General features: G+C 39.8%; 2 protein-coding genes across 2 annotated transcripts in view; both read right to left on the bottom strand.

Annotated features, from left to right (window-relative positions):
- Positions 1-11: 11 nt before the first annotated feature.
- LOC105225657 (breast cancer anti-estrogen resistance protein 3 homolog) lies at positions 12-11949 on the bottom strand. The gene is made up of 10 exons (XM_011204229.4): positions 11545-11949; positions 11353-11475; positions 8741-8896; positions 8452-8635; positions 5015-5507; positions 3453-3555; positions 2261-3375; positions 1463-1900; positions 987-1399; positions 12-924 (listed from the first exon to the last, which is right to left on the bottom strand). Exons 1-10 carry the CDS (start codon positions 11600-11602, stop codon positions 789-791), a joined length of 3219 nt encoding a protein of 1072 aa, XP_011202531.3. The 5' UTR covers positions 11603-11949; the 3' UTR covers positions 12-788.
- Positions 11950-15925: 3976 nt separating this feature from the next.
- Positions 15926-21791, bottom strand: part of LOC105225686 (homeobox protein H2.0) — a 28300-nt gene continuing 22434 nt past the window's right edge. Inside the window, exons 2-3 of the mRNA XM_011204271.3 lie at positions 16478-17097; positions 15926-16416 (exon numbers count right to left, since the gene is read on the bottom strand). Of these exons, the coding sequence (XP_011202573.3) occupies positions 16177-16416; positions 16478-17097 (860 nt within the window). The 3' untranslated portion in view covers positions 15926-16176. The remainder of the gene's footprint in view (positions 16417-16477; positions 17098-21791) is intronic.

Genomic DNA, 21791 nt, shown 5'->3' with positions numbered 1-21791 from the left:
GATCTACATAAACTTCGATGTACTTCGACTTCTCTCACTATTGTACCATAACGCCAGAACTATAAAGTACACATGAATATATTATTATTAGCCAATGTTAATCTCGTTTTTGAACTCTTGTATGAAAGTTGATTTCTACTACAAAGGGCTCAGACTTCATTTTCGTAATACGCGCTTAAGCTCGGCTGTTTGGACTGTTTTTACTTTTCTTTGAAGCAATTATAATGTGCTAAAAAATTTTATTAGGCAAATTTTAATCGCCAGAAATTGTAATGATTCGTAAAAGAGCTGAATTCGCACTCTGCATGTCAGCTATAATCAGACGCATTGGAAGCCTCAGATACCGGTTTTCAATTACATACATCATTTTTCGATAAATATAGCGTTTGCATCCAAAAGGTATTAAAATTTTTAAATAGATTTCCCGGTTGTTACTAGTGCAATTTTTGGGATAGTACGTGTACACCAGATAGGTCTGCATTATTTATTATTAGTCCTGAGATCGTTTTAAGGATTAATGTTTGCCACCAAATATCAATTTTTTGCTTTAGATATATTCAGCTCTACCTTATTCGATAGCTCTTCCACATTTAATATGAACAATACTGTTTAGAATTGTTATTCACTAGCCATTCGCTACTCTAGTTACTACAGCGAACTAGCAAAATAAAGCGAACAATTTGGCGCGAGCTTAATCTAAATATGCCTCTGGTAGTATAAAAGTATAAATGCATGTTGCGATTTTTGTTTTGTATATATGTATATACATGTACACAATATCCTCTTACTTAACCAGCAGCAGAGTCCACACTGCAGAATTTATCGGCCATTAGTGCTAGCACTTTTTCGAGTTTTGAATGCCGATCCTCTGGAGTAGCGGTGACACCATTACTACCCCATAAAAATTTCACGTGGAACTCGGTTCTGAAACGTTGTAGATAATTATATAACTCACAATGCACTTACAACAACTAATGAGTACATACCTAAATGCGTCGCTGAGCAATTCGTCCAATCGCTTACTGGACTCTTCAAGCAAAATTTTCGCATTTTTTCTATACAGCGCTAAATTGTTCAGGAAATGACGCGCCGAGTCTAAGTGTAGAAAATTAATTGTCATGCCGAAATCGTCGGCTTTTGCCTCCCATGCTGTTATACAAGTGCCATACAGTGAACTGCGATCGTCCAAGTTGACATTATTTACACTGATAATATCGATGATCGGTCGATCTTTCAATAGCGCATAGAGTAAGACATGTGGTACTGTAGTGTTTGGCGCTTGCGGGTTGGTACACTCATTCATGCTGATTAACGTGGGTCGTAGCTTGGCTTCGAAGGTGAAAGCGCTATCAGTGTACTTCTGGCGGAGTATGTGCCAAGCTTGTTCTAGTTTTTGAATCTATGAAATAGTAGTATTAAGAGTTTTGAAAATAATTGAAAATTTTCTGTACTATTAACTTACCTGTGGCATGCATAAGCCCAACATAATGGCACAGAAGCCGAAGAGATTGCCCAAAGCTGTTTTCGTTTCCACTGCAATCTGTATCCATTTGCTTAGTAATTCAGCGCGATCCAAGTCCGTTTGACATGTAAGTATTGTCACTGCGACCATTAGTTTTATGCACTGGGTGCGTTCGATTAAATCAGCACGGAATACTTTGCCAAATGGTAGTGTCAGCATCTCCAAGCCGCAGCAGTCTAATACATTGCGATCTTCATCTTCAGGCAGCTCTTCAATTAGTAGACCAATATCGATACGCGTTATATGCTCAGCAATGACTTTGGGTCCAGTTTCTAGCAGCATCATCTTGAAAGTGGTAAGTGCGTCGCCATCCAATGGCTTATTATCCACTGACGGTAAGAGCAGTGTTATGAAGTTTTCAAAGTCGAACTTAGACACCTATAATTTAAAGAGAAGGTATTATTGCAGAGACTGATTTTAAGTTGGTAAGAAGTGTAAAGTTTTGAAGCTGTGTGCTTCAGTAGAACGAGTAGTGGAATTCGAGACCCTTTGGGGATCGTGGAATCGAGCCCATAACACATATATTAAAATTTACCAAAACCTCGAGCATTTCGAAACAAACCAGAACTTTTTCTACACAATTTGAAAACATCAGAGCTTGCAACAATGAATGATAACTTATCTTAGTGCCAAAGCAATCATATTTTTAATGACTAATATTTACAATCCACGATGCTTTTCAAATTCATTAAATCTGAGTCTAATAAAAAATTTTACTCCGACTAGATACCCACTTACCGGCTTGAAATCGGGTATCTCCATAGTGAAAAGCTGCTCTTCTGCTGCAATCACATCGAAATCAGCAAGACTTTTCAAAGCTGCTGACGATGCTGAATTACTCAAAAAGCGTGGATTCTTTATTATTACACCACGATGTTGGGTAAACTCGTTGGAGTCACCAGGTATCGAGCTCTGTACCGAATCGCCAGAACCATTTCCCGAATCCGAACCACTGGCGTGATAACCAACTCCCACAATCCCTGCGCGATGCGCTGCCAATTGCTGTTGCTGTTCCTTCTCTTTACGTGCCTGACTATTTGCGCGTACTGGCTTCGGTGGTGGACTCGGTGGTTTCTCGGGTAGCTCGGGTATTTGTCTGCCCTCTAAGCTTGTACTCAAACCAACAGCATCTGAACCGAAATCTCGTGCCAAACTCGAGATACGCATAATGCTATTGCCGCGAAAGTTATTAGTATTGGGGCGTGGCAATGAATGTGTGGTGAATTTAAAATGATCTACTGCCTCAGTTGCAGCGGAACATCGCGCGATCGTTTGAAATCCATTACCATGTAGTTTGCCCGCTTGCGCCAAGTGCTCCAGATGGCTTTGTAAATTTATATTATCCCCAACAACTAATGACGTTTCACTAGCTAGCACCTCTTTCTCGAAGTTGCTTAAACGACGACCATGATCGCGGAAGCCATTCGGATTATTGACGATCTCATTAGGTTGAGTAGGCGCGGCTTGTATAATACCATCAGCACTTGAGCACGATTCGCTATTATGCGATTGACGTACACTAGTAGGCGTGGCATGTGCTGGCGTGAGGGATTGCGAGCGCTGTTTCTTTGATGGCAAACGTGGAGGTATTTCGCGTTTGACACGCGGCGGTGATGACATGGGGCTGTGTACTGTTTGTTGCTGTTGAGTATGCGGTGTTATAATACCGGATCCAAAGCGAAAATTCCCATTGTGGCTTAGTGGAGAATTAAGTGGACTAGCACCTCGTATGCCAGCCAACATTTGTGTGTGCAAATGATTACCAACAATTTTATGTCCATAGAATGATAAAGGATATGTGCGATTGCAGGGATACTGTATGCGAGCACCGGAAGCTACCGAAATAGGTTTGCCTGGAGGAAATGAAATTGTATTTAGACTTCCTAATATATTCAATTAAGAATTTTTTTAGGCAAAGGCAAATAATTACCAGAACCAACATAAAAGGTGATAAGATCGGGCACTGCATCAAAGGCATCTTCCTCAAATTGATACTGTACGCGCTCGTAGACCGTCTCAGGTTGTAAAAGAATCTGTAATGGGTAATAATTAATGAAATAAAAATTCTAATAATCTGCTTTCAATATTTATACGTAGGTTGCTATATATATTTCTGGACTAGGCAACACTAAGTGTTGCCAGGTGCAATCTGACATTTCCATTGGAAAGTTTGACATTTTTTAGCATAACATCACTCAGAACGTTTTGTCATTTAATCGTGAATTGTTTTATTTACAGGGAATTAAAAATTCATCTCGGCCAAAAAATGGAATTAACTCGTGAACATTTTCGTGCGATCATTTTTCACAACTTTCGACGTGGATTATCACGACAAGAGTGCATCGATGAACTAAAATCTTTGTATGGCTATGAAGCACCATCCTATAGCACTGTGAAAAACTGGTACAACGAATTCAATCGTGGCCGACGCTCGCTCAAAGACGAATTCCGTGAAGGTCGTCCAAAAACAGCCGTTGTGCCAGAAAACATCGATGCCGTACGTGAACTGATAATGCAAGACCGTCATGTAACATACCTTCAGATAGAGGCATGCCTATGCATTTCTCCCACCAGCATACATTCGATATTGCATGAACACCTGGCCGTAAAAAAGGTTTGTTCTTGATGGATCCCGCAACATTTTAACAATCGCTCAAAAAAAGGCTCGTGTGGATTGGTGTAAAGAAATGCTGAAAAAATACGATCGCGGTGCTTCAAAAGACGTTTATAAGATCGTCACAGGTGACGAATCATGGATCTATGCGTATGAGCCCGAAACAAAACAGCAATCGACCGTGTGGGTCTTCCAAGACGAGCCAAATCCAACGAAAAAAAAAAAAACATTTTCGTTGATAAATATGCCTATTTTCATTATTAGGCCAGAAATATATATAGCAGCCCTCGTACTAGCGGCTTAGCCAAGTTCACCTACATAATATTGCTCTTCACTATAGTGGTCAAAGTGGCAGGGGTTTTCCCATAACTTAAACATTTTTCTAGCATTTCTTGCACCAAGAGTGGGCCCAGTAAAATTTTAAATATTTGGGTTTTCAGATCCAAAGATTTCTTTAGTATGGAAGATTATTGCAGCTGAAATACTTTTTATTTTTTTCACATCTCGGATACAAGAATAGAAATCTTTAGGCTGTGAAATTTCAGTTGAAACCTAAACTTTCCCCATAATAGATTTTGGAAAGACTTATTATTTGATTTCGCTGAAAAAGAGCAATTACCGTTCTATGGAAAGTGATTAGTATTTTAACTTAAATTATTTATATAAAGTGATCGTGTTTCGAATATATTTTCAAATGGGTGTCATAATGACTATTACTAGCCCCTTTAAACTCGTCACATCTCTTCGACGCGTCGGAGATAGAAGGAATGAAACGACATATTTGTCGCCATAGCAACACTAATTCTCTAATAATTATGCCCGTAGTCTGCTCCAATTCTGAACAATACAATTAGCTTTTACTAATCTCTCTCGCTTACCTTGTTTATAACGAAATGTAGCACCTGGGTTTTGGTGTGACAGGTGAGCACATAATTGTCCGGTTGGGAGGCGCAATCTCTTATCAAAAATTCTCCTTCCCTCTGTACAATCTCCTCGGCACGTTGCCGTGACAGTGGTCCATGATACCAGGCATGCGAACGTAAATCCTTTGCATCCAAACTGAGCTCCCATTCTAAAGCCTTCTTCAAAGCAATTGCTTCTTGTTGTTCGCTAGACGGTGTGCTCACCGCCATGCTGTTAGGTGGCAGTTGATGGTGTTGCTGTAGATGCAACTGACCCACAATAGACGCTGTAGAGCCACCAATACTGCTGCTCAAGTTACCACTTCCACCAATATTGTCCATTGTGCGGATTGTGTTATTGTTGTCGGTTGCACAGCTATCGACAGTAAGCGGGTTGGTTAAGCTTTTCGGTTTTATTGCTGCGTTTGTTGTTATCGTATTATTTTCTAGAGGATCTAGTTCCTCGTAACTGCAATGAAGATTGTAAATTTGAACAACAGTTGTTACAAGTAGCACGCGCGCGTTTAGGGGGTGTTGATAGTAAAAAGTGGGTGGTGGTAAGAGGAAGCAGCAAAATGCAAAACAAAAACAAACAGTTGGGATATTTTCTCACTCGTTAGCTTTGTATTTTTATTCGTTTTGTTTTTGCTCTATTTGCTTCTTGCTTTCTGTTTTACTGTTCCACTTGCCACAACTTCCTGTTGGCTAACCACTTTGCCCGTATTTCAAGTGGCTAGCATTGAAAGTGAAGTACCTTTTTTCAAAGTGCAAATAATTGGTCAGGGATTTGCCTAGATCAAGGTTACAACTGTTTGCTTGATAGTACTATGTAGTAAAAACTTTTCTATCCGATACTATAATCGAAATTAAGGTAAATAAAATGCTGCACTTCATGGTATTAATGCAACTCCATTCTGAACATATACTCACTCATAAACAAAAATCACGGTCTACCAATTTTTAAATCCATTTCCCCGAAAAGTTCTTAAACGCTCTATAAGAAACTATATACACAAGTGTCTAAAAGAAGTTCGTTGTTAATTTTTTACTTTCCAAATACTTTAATTATAAAAAATCGGTTTTCCTTTCACAAAAGTATACGCTCGCCGTCTGACTCGTTCTGTAGCTGAATGAAAACTCGCCATACTTGCTGGCCCTGCCCAAAAGGTATTTTTTGTGTCCGCCTACCCTGCTGCTGCTTGATTTTCATGCCGCAGACTACGCGCTTACTTCTCTGAATTTGTGTTAAAAAACACTCTCACACACACGCATATGCAACACTTGAATTCTCTTAATTTTCTGATGTCCTTTTGCTCCACAGCTGCTCTCGCGTTCGCATTTGCAACATTACAACTCCAGTGTCAGTGTTCTAATGCTCCAACCGTTCAACTTTTGCAACTTCTACAACACCCCTAACCTATTGTAAATCAAGAAAAACAACTAAGAACAGTTTTGCTTATCCTTAGCTGTCAAAAGGCCGCCTTCGAAAGTCTTGTTATTATTCATTCAACCCTCAGGTTCCCAAACATTTTTGACTGACAGCGAGCCGTGAGCACAAAGGATATTTCTCAATTGTTTTTCGTGATGACGCATGCGCATATCTTGGCGCTACAATTCTCCTGTACGGTATTGACTAATGTTCAGATGCAGACTTGTAATAAAATTATAAATTTGAAAATATCATTTTTATTATCCAATAAAAATAAATCTGTGACAATATGTTAAACTATCTTAAGCTGACTTCAATTTTTACCGACAATTTAAATTATACAAATTTTTGGATATTTATTTAACTTTTAACAATAACTAAGAATCGTAAATTTCAAACCAACCTTTAAATGAACATGATTTGGGGATATACTCACATTTAGGATAGGAAGAAAAAGATCAGCATGAACTAATATTAAAATGCTACTTTAAAAAAAGTCAACAATTTTTAGAATACTAATAATATAATTATATAAGAAAGATAGTTTCTCCCATAATAGGCACACAATTTTCAAAACTGAGATATATCATTTCCAAGTAAACACTTGAACGCCAGTAAAGAAGAAGAAGAAGAATAAACACTTGATTTGAGTTTTGTTCGATGATAAGGATGAATGAATCATGTCGAAAATAGAATAGCAAGCTTGACATTGCCTGATGATGGCTGGCTGAAGTTAGAAAAGACTCTTTCTATACTTCTACAATACACAAATTTAGCCTTGATTGGATCTGATCATGTATATCCACCGTAGTAATTTGCAAGAGATTTCTTTTTGATAAAAGTGAAACGTCAGAAACGCGACCTGTACTTGGATTGTGCTAAATAACATTATAATACCCTTAGATTACTACCTTTTTATTCCCGTTAAGAATTTGAAGTATACAAATTTCTGTAGTGGTTAAACACAATAGAAAACGTTGTAATTTTTGGACATTAAAGTTCAATATTTTGTTAACAAAGTTAGGTTTGGTTAGATGGCTGATCGAAGATCGCCCGTGGACTGCCATATGTAGTCCTTTGTTAAGCCATAGAAAAAAATATCACCTGTGTTCGAACTTATAAATTAGCAAAACGCTTTGTAGCCAAGACAAATTTGCACAGACATTTAATTTTCACTCCCGCTAGCTCGGTGGGATGTCTGAAGGTATTGGATCCCAAGTGTTTAAATCTCCGCAAACGCGGAACAGTCAACAAGGAAGCGTTGAGTTGTTTCCACCTCATCTTCTTCCATACAGCTTCTGCAAATGGGGTGTGGTAAGATTCCCAACCTTACACTATGGGCGCCAATAGGGCAATGGCCGACTAAAAGCCCCACAACTGGGGAGAGACTAGTCTTACTAAGGGCAAGTATATCATTAGAACAAAGTTAGATAACCAAAAAATTAGAATGGTAAGTTAAAACTTTTAGAGGGCGGACTTTTCAAGCCATACTAAATTGCACTTTGGTTTTTTTATTGTGATTCCCTGTGTTAAATATGAGCCCTGTATCTTAAATTTTTATTGAGCCACTGCAGCGGTATTACATGACCAACCTTCCCAGAGTGCTAACGAAGATGTGCTTTGCCACGTAGTTTGTAACACTAAGAAGGAGATCCTATAAAATATATATGTACATAAATAAGTGATAACCCTGACGCGCTTAGTCGAGCTTAGTTTGGTTATTGATCTGAAGTTTCGCTTTTCTCTCCAAGAAGCTGCTCATTTGTTAAAACCACCGATAGCCGACCACTATAACATGTAGCTACCAAACAAACTAACCGAGCAAAATTCAGTTGTATGGAAACTTCTCATTTGTGAAGGGCATTACATGTTATCCAAAGTTAACGTTTTTTCTGGTTTTTATATAAAGACAACGCTTGTTTTAAATGATAATTGTCTTTCAAATGCGTATCACTAATTATAAATAAAAGTGTGGTATACTTACATCATATCCGAAGCATTAAAAGTCAGACGCTTAGACTCCTTACTGTTAGTTCTAAAATTGGAAAATGAATTACGACTACTGCAATTACGCTGCAGCGACCGCTCTATTTCACTGGAATCGCTTGATAAATACATTGGTGGACAAGAGTTTTTTCGCTTGGACAGCGCGCGAGGTAAGGTGGAAGCTGCAAATAAAAAAGAATTATCCGTTTTATAGAAATTTTGAAAAAATATTCAAAACTAAATACTTAAATATGCGATCTTTAAGGCAATGCGAATACAAAACTTACCCTCAATATTCAGCGACTGTCGGCATTTAGCCTGTACACCCATCAAGCTAGATAGCATTTTTGCGCGATGACTGCTCTGACGTATGCCCCTGTGCCTTAAACCGCAATCCGTTAAATCGAGAATATCTTCGACAGTATTATACATTTGGAAGTTGGCTATAATAAAATTGTTTCAAGATTGTAATAGTTTTAGGCGAAGCTGTAGAAAAGGAAACTAAGATATTTATAATCTTGTTTTATGAAAATTTAATTTATTATAAAATTGTTTATCCTTACGAAGGCTGCTATATATATTTCTGGCCTAATAATGAAAATAGGCATATTTATCAACGAAAATGTTTTTTTTTTTTTCGTTGGATTTGGCTCGTCTTGGAAGACCCACACAGTCGATTGCTGTTTTGTTTCAGGCTCATACGCATAGATCCATGATTCGTCACCTGTGACGATCTTATAAACGTCTTTTGAAGCACCGCGATCGTATTTTTTCAGCATTTCTTTACACCAATCCACACGAGCCTTTTTTTGAGCGATTGTCAAATTGTGCGGGATCCAACGAGAACAAACCTTTTTTACGGCCAGGTGTTCATGCAATATTGAATGTATCAAGATGCATAGGCATGCCTCTATCTGAAGTTATGTTACATGACGGTCTTACATTATCAGTTCACGTACGGCATCGGTGTTTTCTGGCACAACGGCTGTTTTTGGACGACCTTCACGGAATTCGTCTTTGAGCGAGCGTCGGCCACGATTGAATTCGTTGTAACAGTTTTTCACAGTGCTATAGGATGGTGCTTCATAGTCATACAAAGATTCCACGTCGAAAGTTGTGAAAAATGATCGCACGAAAATGTTCACGAGTTATTTCCATTTTTTGGCCGAGATGAATTTTTTAATTCCATTCAATTCACGATTAAATGACAAAACGTTCTGAGTGATGTTATGCTAAAAAATGTCAAACTTTCCAATGGAAATGTCAGATTGCACCTGGCAACACTTAGTGTTGCCTAGTCCAGAAATATATATAGCAGCCTATGTATCATAGCACTTGGAAAAATCCTCCGTCTTGATGGCCATCAGAGCCTTTTTCGATTCAGCTTTTATATTCTCAATTGAGTCAAAACGGTGCCATCGGAGTGATCATGTTAATTTGCTGAATAGCCAAAGTTACACGAATGTGGCACGATATTAATTGAATACATATGTGGCGAAATGATCACGAATAACCAATGCAGTATGAGATGATGCATTATCGCACTTCTTTGTTCAATAAATTCACACATAGTAAAAGTCGAAGAATTCATTTTTTGATCCTCACAAAACGACGCGTATCTCAAATACTAATGAATGTTTTGACGAGAAATTCAGCATAGATGTACAGTACCACGAACTTACAGGAAATTTATCGATTCGAAAAACATGCGAAGTATAAATTAAAAATTCACCTTTCAATTTGATCACAGTAGTATTATCAAAAAAGCGAAATCACTTTCCAATAAACAAATCAATCACCAATGAAGTTTTTGGGGTAAAATCTTGACATAACTTTCCAACCCGCCAGATACCGAAAATTTGTCCCTATACCTGAGGTATATCATTGAAATTTGGTGGGAATATTTTCCTAATGAAACCAATACATGATAAAGTCGGGTCAATACTTCTATTAATATAAACATATTCCAATTTCCAATTGACTTTATATTATATACATTCCGTTAAGTAAGAGCGTGGTCGGCTTTACCGACAGTTAATGAAAGATTTCGCTCTAATTCCTTCGCGAGCCGATAGAGGGTAGCTTTGTCCTTGATGCATTGTCAACAAAGGTTCAGTTGTCGTTGATCTTCTGAAAGAGAATCACGTTAAACGCCATGAGTGCTAAGTACGCGTCGCGCTACGAAGCTGTGTTCCTTTGCATCCAAATGTCGCAATCAGCGGCTGCTAAATATATCAGAAAGTCGAAGGCATTTGTACAGAAGTGGATACAGCGCTATATAGTGGCTAAAAATGTCGATGATTTACTAGAACGTGGTTCGATAGGAAAAATGAACAAAAAGGATGGAAAAAAGAATAGTGAATCTGTTTTCGCGGAATCCTGCTTTACACTAAGGCAAGGACAAGCAAAATTAATGGCGAAAGGTTTAGATATATCCTACGAAACTATCCGAACCCTTCTTCATACTCATGCTCTGAAATGAAAATAAGTAAGTGTGCGATAGGTTAAGGAAATTGGGAGAGCGCCTATGTTTAATATCGTTATGACTGTGTGCCTACAATTGACAATATCAGGCTAATATTACCATTAGTTCTCATTACAAACACATTTCAAGCATGTTAACTATGAATAAATATAGCATTAAGCTTCCATTCCACAGTGACCAATAATTCGATAAAGATCACTTCCTAATTGAGCGACCTTAGTTTGATTCAAGGTGGGTTTACATCAAACAACGTGGTTAGAAGGAACTGGCAAAACATTTTACGTTAAATGTAAACCGGTACCGGTTATTTATGTTACATATCTATATTTGCTAGGAAATGGCTAAAGTTAACATTTTTCTTGTTTTTTGATCAAAGTGACAATACCTTTTTCATAATTTCAATTTATTACTCACTTTCATACTGCTGCATACCGAGCAAATCCAGCCAATCCGCGATACTCATTTTCATATTATAAACGATCGTTGCTGTTTGATCGCGGCGCTTCATCAACGGATAACGGAAGTTCCACGACATACCTTTATTATTAATTTTGTAAGTAATTAAGCTTGTTGTAAGCCTCAAAGTATGTAAAACCTAGTACTCACTTCCACGGCGCTGAACCATGCCCTGGGCATCGCATTGTCGTGCTTGGACATTTCCCATATTGTTGTTGCTATTGCACACTTTTCACTATTCGACAGCTGTTAGCAGCACTCAGCTGTTCAATAGGAAAATATAATTTGAGAATTTGTTCTTTGATACCGTCTTAGACTTTTATAACCGTACAGACTATACTTATGCACTTTCAGCATTTCAGGCTCGCTGATCTACACTCAGTGCCGCACCACGATCAACTATTAAAGTATTTCTCAAAAGAATTTGTTGTGCAACTGTTGGACGACTTTTGCGTGTTTTCATAATTTTTGTTACTATTTTGTTGGTGTTGTTTTTGTCATTTCTCATATGGTTTTGAAGCAGTGGCATAGTGGTGGTGGCAATGGTGGTGGAAGCGATTGCAGTGGCTGCTGTTATTTGAGGCACTCCATTCCATTTCATCGCCGCACAACGGCATATGCAATGGGGTATATTTATTTCTATTCTCTTTGCGTGTTTTCTAAAAATTATTTTATTTACCCATATATGCGCATATATAGATGTACTTATATATTTACATTACATGTTATATTAGAAGGTTTTATCAACTTATATGTTAGGTATGTTAGGTATGTTATTTTTAATATCGAGTTTCGCTGATCACAGCAGAATTCCCTCAATTAGCCAGCGTGAACTTGGCGATTTTATATACATACCTATGTATGTGTACTACGTTACAGTTTTGGTCATGAAAATAGAACACTCACTGACATTGAATACTGTATGCACAGTGTGCAGTCAGAAAATAACATATTTTGCGTGAATTCCCAGAAATTTTTTATATATATTTTTTATTGCAAATTTACTCATGTTCAATTTTGATCACTGTCGCGTAAAATTGGTCAGTACTTGATCTTCCTAATGTCTCACGTCTTACCGTGAATTAAGAAAAAATAGTGCTCAGTATAAGAAACGTTTTAAAGCAACAATTTTAACGAAGTATTGTAAAGGTGGAGGTTGGTTGGAGGATGGAACCATGTGTAGAAGTTCACGCAAGTGAGGAAAGTTCTCTGATCGCCATTCACTTGGGAACGATTCTTTTACATATGACTCAAGCAGCTCACGACTTCCGCTCTTTGACCAAGTTTCCTCTGGGTAGCCTAAGAACATCCGTTTGAAGGCGAGATAAAGTGAGAAGGCGAAATATCCCATACATAAGGCTGTGCGCTGGGTTTGGGACTCGCCACGTAAAGAAAACACCCCCAATGAAAAGTTTCAACCAGCCTCGGATGAGAGACCCACCTTTCGATGACGACCATGGAAAACAAAATAAGGACTACGAATTAAGGGCATGCACCTGGAATGTCCGGTCCCTTAATTGGGAAGGTGCCGCTGCCCAGCTGGTTGATATCCTCGTGAAAATAAATGCTGACATCACCGCCGTCCAAGAAATGCGATGGACAGGACAAGGACAGAGACGAGTAGGTTTTTGTGGCATTAACTACAGTGGCCATATAAAGGAGCGCAGGCTTGATGTGGGATTCGTGGTGGGAGAGAGACTCCGTCGCCGAGTACTATCATTCACTGCGGTGAATGAACGTCTAGGCACAATCCACATCAAAGCGAGGGTCTTCAACATATTGCTGATTTGCGCCCACGCCCCGACGGAAGAGAAGGACGATGTGACCAAAGATGCCTTTTATGAGTGCTTGGAGCGCACTTATGTGAGATGCCCCCGCCACGACGTAAAAATCGTGCTTGGCGACTTCAACGCCAGGGTGGGCAAAGAAGGTATCTTTGGCACTACGGTCGGTAAATTCAGCCTCCACGACGAAACATCCCCAAATGTTTTGAGGCTGATCGACTTCGCTGGGCCCCGAAATATGGTTATCTGTAGTACTAGATTCCAGCATAAGAAAATTCATCAAGCTACCTGGCTGTCTCCGGATCGAAAAACTACCAACCAGATCGATCATGTTGTGATAGACGGAAGACACGTCTCCAGTGTTTTAGATGTGTGTGCGCTTTGAGGTCCTAACATCGACTCGGACCACTATATTGTTGCAGCCAAGATTCGCACCCGCCTATGGCAGCAAAAAACGCACGCCAACAAACACAAGGAAGGTTCGACGTCGAGAAGCTGCAATCACAACAGACAGCCGAACGATTTTCTACTCGGCTTGCACTCCTGCTCTCTGAGACCACTCGTCAACAACTCGGTATAAGGGAACTGTGGGACGGCATTTCAAACTCCTTACGTACAGCTGCAACCGAAACCATTGGTTTTCGGAAAGTGCAAAAGAACAGCTGGTACGACGAGGAGTGCCGTGTCGCAGCGGAGAGAAAACAGGCTGCCTACCTCGCAACGTTACGATCGACTGCGTGTGGGATGTGATAGAAACCGAGAGTTGAAGAGGGAAGCAAGACGCATTTGCAGACAGAAAAAGAAAGAGGCCAAAATGCGTGAGTACGAAGAGCTTGATAAGCTGGCCGACAGGGGTAATGCTCGAAAATTCTACGAAAAAACCCGTAGACGAACAGAAGGTTTCAAACCCGGAACATACTCTTGTAGGACCCCCAGAGGTGATGTAATAGCCGATGCCCAGAGCATACTAAAAACTTATGGAGGGAACACTTCTTCAGCCTGCTGAATGGCAGTGAACGTACAATGCCAGGAGAAGGCGAACCCGATTCCCCAATCGATGACGATGGAGCAGACGTTCCATTGCCCGACCATGCAGAAGTTCGAATAGCAATTACCTGCTGAAGAACAACAAATCGGCGGGAGCCGATGGATTGCCGGCCAAGCTATTCAAACACGGCGGCGAAGAACTGATAAGCAGCATGCATCAGCTTCTTTGCAAAATATAGTCGGACGAAAGCATGCCCAACGATTGGAATTTAAGTGTGCTATGCCCAATCCATAAAAAAGGAGACCCCACAATCTGCGCCAACTACCGTGGGATAAGCCTCCTCAACATCGCGTACAAGGTTCTATCGAGCGTATTGTGTGAAAGATTAAAGCCCACCGTCAACAAACTGATTGGACCTTATCAGTGTGGCTTTAGACCTGGAAAATCAACAACAGACCAGATATTCACCACGCGCAAAATCATGGAAAAGACCCGTGAAAAAAGAATCGACACACACCATCTCTTTGTCGATTCCAAAGCTGCTTTCGACAGCACGAAAAGGAGCTGCCTCTATGCCGCGATGTCTGAATTTGGTATCCTCGCAAAACTAATACGGCTGTGTAAACTGACGTTGAGCAATACCAAAAGCTCCGTCAGGATCCGGAAGGATCTCTCCGAGTCGTTCGATACCAAACGAGGTTTCAGACAAGGCGACTACCTATCATGCGACTTCTTCAATCTGCTGCTGGAGAAAATTATTCGAGCTGCAGAACTTAATCGAGCAGGTACAATCTTTTATAAGAGTGTACAGCTGCTGGCGTATGCCGATGATATTGATATCATCGGCCTCAACACCCGCGCCATTAGTTCTGCTTTCTCCAGACTGAACAAGGAAGCAACGCAAATGGGTCTGGCAGTGAACGAGGGCAAGACGAAATATCTCCTGTCATCAAACAAACAGTCGTCGCACTCGCGACTTGGCTCTCACGTCACTGTTGACAGTCATAACTTTGAAGTTGTAGATAATTTCGTCTATTTAGGAACCAGCATTAACACCACCAACAATGTCAGCCTGGAAATCCAACGCAGGATTACTCTTGCCAACAGGTCCTACTTCCGACTGAGTAGACAATTGAAAAGTAAAGTCCTCTCTCGACGAACAAAAGCCAAACTCTATAAGTCGCTCATAATTCCCGTCCTGTTATATGGTGCAGAGGCTTGGACGATGACAACAACCGATGTGTCGACGTTACGAGTTTTCGAGAGAAAAGTTCTGCGAAATATGTATGGTCCTTTGCGCATTGGCCACGGCGAATATCGCATTCGATGGAACGATGAGCTGTACGAGATATACGACGACATTGACATAGTTCAGCGAATTAAAAGACAGCGCCTACGCTGGTTAGGTCATGTTGTCCGGATGGATGAAAACACTCCAGCTCTGAAAGTATTCGACGCAGTACCCGCCGCGGGAAGCAGAGGAAGAGGAAGACCTCCACTCCGGTGGAAGGAGCAGGTCGAGAAGGACCTGGCCTCGCTTGGAATATCCCATTGGCGCCACGTAGCGAAGAGAAGAAACGACTGGTGCGCTGTTGTTGACTCGGCTATAATCGCGTAAGCGGTGTCAAGAAGAAGAAGAAGATGACCGCTACAGCAACAACAGCAAAGACGAAACACAACAATGGACTGCATAAAAAAAGGGATTCAAGAAAAACTGTAAAAACTCGCTGATATTTTAAGATTTCATTAAATAAGTATATTACACATAAATATATTTTCATTTATTTTCATACACAAGTAAAAATTAACAATATCGTAACAAGTTTATTTTAATTAATTGCTAATGAGTAACAAAAATTGTCAGAGTAAATAAATATGTATGCTTTATTATACATTTCTTTTGGTTTCTTTATGTTATTGAGTATATATACGAGTACTTTTGTTGATATCTGCATACAGTTTGTGAGTAGTGTAAGCAGAGTAAAATATAAATATACATATACATATAATTCATTGCACCACGTCGATTTCATCTTCATTCTCACTTAATTCACCATAGGACGAATCGTCGCTGGAATAACCGTCCACGATGTGCTTTTCATCATTAGTCGCTTGCATGCTACTCTCTGGTTTGTGACTGGACGCCGCAGTACTTGTAGACGCTGACGGTATTTGCTTCTCCTGGCCACTTTTCAGATTTTCACGCGTGTGCCGCCACTTCATGCGACGATTCTGGAACCAGACCTTAACCTGAAAATGGTTATGGAATACCTAAAATTTGCAATGCCTCAGATAATATGACTCTACTAACCTGCGCATCGGTGAGGTTGAGGCGCGCCGCGAGTTTGCGCCGATCGGGCTTTGTTATGTACTTCTGCTGTTGGAACTGTATTTCTAGTCCTTTGCGCTGCAAATTGCTGAACACTGCACGCGACCACGAGCGTTTTCGTTTGCTGCCGCCACTGCTACCACTCGCACTAGTGCCACTATTATTGCCGTTACTCATACTAATACTACTGCCGCTCGCAGTTGTTAGTTGTAGTTGTGGGGAGGTGTTACTGGCGACGGCGTGGCTTGACGTAAGACTCGTCGTTTGCGTCCCATGGTGAGGATGGTGCTGTCTGTGGTGATTCATAAGGCTAGCGGTACTCATAGGAATGTCCAATAAATGATGCGCATGTGTCTTCAAAGTGGGGAAACGTACTGACAGCGTCGGTGGAGCAAAGTTTTGCATATTCATTGTGGGATTGTGGAAAGATTTAAGGCCGAGACTGACAGCGCTACCAACACCTGTACCACTCAGATTTTGCAACATTCCTGGCGAATTGACAAGTATTTGTGCATGTGTTGCAATGGATTTTTGTTGCTGTTGTTGTTGGAAGCGCAGAAGGGCAGACGTGGCCAACGCGGAGTATGGAGCGTGCAGCTGCACTGTAATATTAAAAAAATATTTCTTAAAATGCATGGCTTTTAGTATGAAAAAGTTAAAAAGATGTGCAGAGCAGTTTTCAAAATTCAAAAATGTTTTTTTTTCGCAATTATCATTCTCTCTCATTTAGAGAGACCCTAAAGCAGACAAAAGAAGTTAACAATTTAGAGTAGACGAAAAATAGTACTCGCTACTGAGAGAGAAAGCTGAAAAATCAATAGATGCATGCTTTTTCTCGACGGACTGCAAAGGACAGGTTGCATACTTTCCAAAAATACGTTGTGGCTGCACCTACAAAACGGTAAATCGACCGATATATTTTCACTTAAGTTACTAGAAATGATAAGCGGTAAACTACCAATTAGTAGGACATTGCGCTTTTGAGATTTAGTAAAGTCGAAAGAGAAATATAATACAAGTATAATTATGTTATATGAGTGTTCTTGAATTCAAACATCAACTTAAGGGATCATGGTGGACATAGTGTGCTATCTTTACTGCAAAAACAAGAGTTATATTATATTAGTTATATTCAAATATGCGATGGAACCTTCTTAGTACTTGAATAGCTTAAATGCTCACACTGAAAATCAAATAGGAATAATAGGTCCGCCAAATGTCTTTCACCAATAACAGTCCGAACATAAGAAAGCGTGTACCAAAAATTAAAACCCTGCCTGAAAAGATAGTAACGTTTCTATCAGAAGGTCATAAAAGAATAAAATCCATATACAGTTGAACTTCCTTAACTCTAATCAACATATTTCAAAACAAACTTCGTGTTAGATAGACTTCGAAATGAAAGGAAATTAGTATGAAATTTGACTTCTATTGCCAATTCAAGAGTTCGAGTTATGGAGAACTTCGAGTTATAGAAGTTCGAGTCATGGAAGCTCAATGGTATTTGGAAGTCTTCGAAAAATAAATATATAATACAACTATTGTTCTTAATTTACTTGCCCTGGATACTATAGCAGGAGTCTGCTTTGCAGTTAGTAGCTGGATATACTGGACAACGGAACGCACTGGTCAAATTTGTGTAGGAATTCTTATGATATAAATTGGAAATACTCAGTAGATTTGAACAAATTTTTAAGTTCGTCGTTAAATTACTAAATTGAAGTATTTTACATGCCTCAGCTGAAAGAATAATATTGGCCATTTCAAAGGATCTAAACACTTTTTTTTACTAGCTGTCAATTCAAAAGTCCACGTTTCAGTGCATCATAATAATTTTAAATATTAATTTAAGTATTTTGGTACAACAATGAAAATTTTAACTTCTAATTATTTGAAAAATGCGTTTCCATATTGTATATAAAGAAAAACATTTTTGAATCATATTTGATAAATTATTCAGTTCGATCGTAATAAATGAAACAAATAAGAAATGGCTAAGTTCGGGTGTTCGGACAAGGACTGAGGCGAGTAGGTCCTAGTGGCATTTTCTACAGTGGCCATATAATGGAGCATAAGTTCGGTGTGAAATTCGTGGTGGTAGAGAAACTCCGTCGCCACAATCCGCATCAAAGCCAGGTTCTTCGACTTGCGCCCACGGCTCGACGGAAGAGAAGAACGATGTGACCAAAGATGCCTTCTATAAGCAGTTGGAGCGCACCTATGAGAGCTGCCCCCGCCACGATGTCAAAATAGTGCTTGGCGGCTGTAACGCCAGAGTGGGCAAGGAAGGTATCTATGGCACAACAGAAGTTAGGCTCCACGAAGAAACATCACCAAGTGGGTTGAGGCTGATCGACTTCGCCCGGGCCCGAAGTATAGTTATCTGTGGTACTAGATTCCAGCATAAAAAAATTCACCGAGCTACCTGGCTGTCTAAGGATCGAAAAGTCATCAACCAGATCAATCTTGTTGTGATAGACGGAGACACGTCTCCACTGTTTTAAACGTACATACGCTCCGATGTCCTAACATTGACTCGGACCACTATCTTGTTGCAGCCAAGAACGCACGTCAACAAACACGAGAGGTTGACATTACAACAGACAGCCGAACGATTTTCGACTCTACTTGCACTCCTGCTCTCTGAGAGCACTCGTCAACAACTCGGTATAAGGGAAGGCAAACGAAAGCATTGGTTTTCGGAAAGTGCAAAAGAACAGCTGATACAATGGGGAGTGCCGGGCCGACAGGGGTAATGCTCGAAAATTCTACGAAAAGACTAACAGAAGATTTCAAGGCCGGAGCATATTCTTATAGAACCCCTAGGGGTGATCTAGTGACTGATAACCAGGGCATACTAAAATTATGAAGGGAACACCTCTGCAGCCTGCTGAATGGCAGTTAAAGTATAAAGCCAGGAGCAGGCGAACCCTATTCACCAATCGACGACAATGGAGCAGACATTCCATTGCCCCATCATAAAGAAGTTCGAATAGCAATTACCCGCCTGAAGAACAACAAAGCGGCGGGCCAATGAATTGCCGGCCAAGCTATTCAAACACGGCGACAAAGAACTGATAAGGAACATGCACAGGTTCTTTGTAGAAAATGGTCGGAGTAATATAAGTATGATCTGACCAATCCACAAAAAGGGAGATCCCACAATCTGCGCCAACTACCATGGGATTAGCCTCTTCAACATTGCATATAAGGTTCTATCGAGCGTATTATGAGAAAGATTAAAGCCCATCGTCAACAAACTGATTGGACATTAACAGTGTGGATATAGGCCAGGCAAATCAACAACTGATATTCACCATGCGCCAAATCTTGGAAAAGACCCGTGAAAGGAGAATCGACACGCGAAAACGATCTGCCTTTATGCCACGATGTCTGAATTTGGTATCCCCGCAAAACTAAAGCTCCGTCAGGATCAAAAAGAGTATCCCCGAACCGATCGATACCAGCGAGGTTTCAGACAAGGCGACTCCCTACCGTGTGACTACTTCAATAAATTGCTAGGGGAAATAATACAAACTGCACAGCTATATAGAGAAGTACATTCTTCTATAAGAGTGTACAACTGCTGGCGTACGCCGATGATATTGATATCATTGACATCAACCGTGCCATTAGCTCTGCTTTATCCTCTATATGGGCTTGGTTGTGAACGAGGACAAGACGTAATGTCTCCTGTTATCAAACAAACAGTACTCGTAGTCGCGAATACGCATCACTGTTGACAGTCATAACTTTGAAGTCGTAGATAATTCCACATATCTTGGGAACAGTATCAACAACAAAACAGTATCATCCCTGAAATCAAACGCAGGATCACTCTTGCCTGCAGATACCCTTTTGGACTGAGTAGGCAACCAAAAAGTAGTTTTTTCATTATTCCCCTCTTGTTATATGGTGCGGAGGCATGGACAATGACTTCACCTAATGTGTCGGCCTTAGGAGTATTCGAGAGAAATGTTCTGACTTACACACTTACTACAACACTCCAGCTTTGAAGGTTTTCGATTTAGTACCGGCTGGCGGAAGCAGAGAAAAAGGAAGATCTCCACTGCACTAGATTTCCAAAGAGACTTTTGTGATCGAAAGCTTCAAAAACTAAAAAGATTGAACTATGCAATCGCAATAAACCTGAATTAGGCATGCATTAATCTTCAACTTGATACTTGGCTGAATTTATAGGTTTTAAAGGAAGTTTTTGTGGGAAACAATATGAAAGTTTATTTTGTCCTTGAAATTAAATTCTCTTTAATTTAAAAATCCAATGGTTTTCAAGTCACTGTTTTTTTAATCATTAGTTATACCAGGAGGTCGAAATGGACACTGGAAAGTCCTCTCAATAATTCGTTAAAAAACGTGTATTCTCCAGTTCAAACATTGATTCATGACGATTAGTGGAAATCTAGTAGACATAAACGTTGGCATAAATCTATTTTAAAGGCAATTGCAATTTATTACAATCAAACGGCGCAATTAATCACTAATTGTGCGATAATCAATCCAAAACATTCCATACTTAAACATATATACATATGTATGAATGTGGTTTCTTTTCATCTGGCAAATTATACAACTTAGCTATTTAGGAAATTTCTTTCGGTCATTTGAGAAAATAAACAAACCATCGAAAAATAAAATAAAAATCAGCACGATTTTGCTAAATAGAAAATCAAATAAAATCAAATCAATTACGAAACGTTTGCGTACATTCATTAATAGTTCGACGGACAGAAAGAATTATATACATATTTACATTCAGATTTAAGTATATGTTAAGTATAAACATTTTCAGGTACGTACTCGAAGACGTGCTCCAAAGCCTCAGCTAAACATATTTAAAAAGCAGAGAAATAAATATCGTCGACCAAATACAGTTGGTAATTAATTGTTCCGACTCGAAGCTGCAGACAAACAGAATAACAAATAAACAAACAATTCGATTAACCAATACTCATCATCAGCACCGTTCACCAGTACTTAGTGAGTGAGTGAGTGTGGAAGCAACAACAACAATGATCGGGATCTGATCGATCAGTAATGTACGCTGATCCACCACGGTGATAGATGAGGCGCCTGTTGGGGGCCAATTTTGATAAGATCTGCCTGTCTTTCGGTATGCCGACCTACCGGCCAGCAGATCAACCTGCCACACATCAGCGCCACATAATCAAATCAAATAGCATTGTATCATCATCCTCAAAGCAATAACCACAAAAATAGCCACAACATCAACACAACCTGCACCATCTCGTTATTGGTATTCAAATATTCTGAACGA

The sequence above is a fragment of the Bactrocera dorsalis genome, chromosome 1 (assembly GCF_023373825.1).
Source record: "Bactrocera dorsalis isolate Fly_Bdor chromosome 1, ASM2337382v1, whole genome shotgun sequence".
Taxonomy (NCBI): Eukaryota; Metazoa; Arthropoda; class Insecta; order Diptera; family Tephritidae; genus Bactrocera; species Bactrocera dorsalis.
This window is presented reverse-complemented; position numbering and strand designations above follow the sequence as displayed.

Coding starts and splice junctions, on each gene's coding strand:
- LOC105225657 (XM_011204229.4), bottom strand. CDS start 11,602: ATGGGAAATGTCCAAGCACGACAATGCGATGCCCAGGGCATGGTTCAG. Junction 8,897..11,352: donor CGGTATGCAGCAGTATGAAA/GTGAGTAATAAA, acceptor ATTTTATTATAG/CCAACTTCCAAATGTATAAT. Junction 5,508..8,451: donor TTTAATGCTTCGGATATGAT/GTAAGTATACCA, acceptor TCTTCATTGCAG/TTACGAGGAACTAGATCCTC.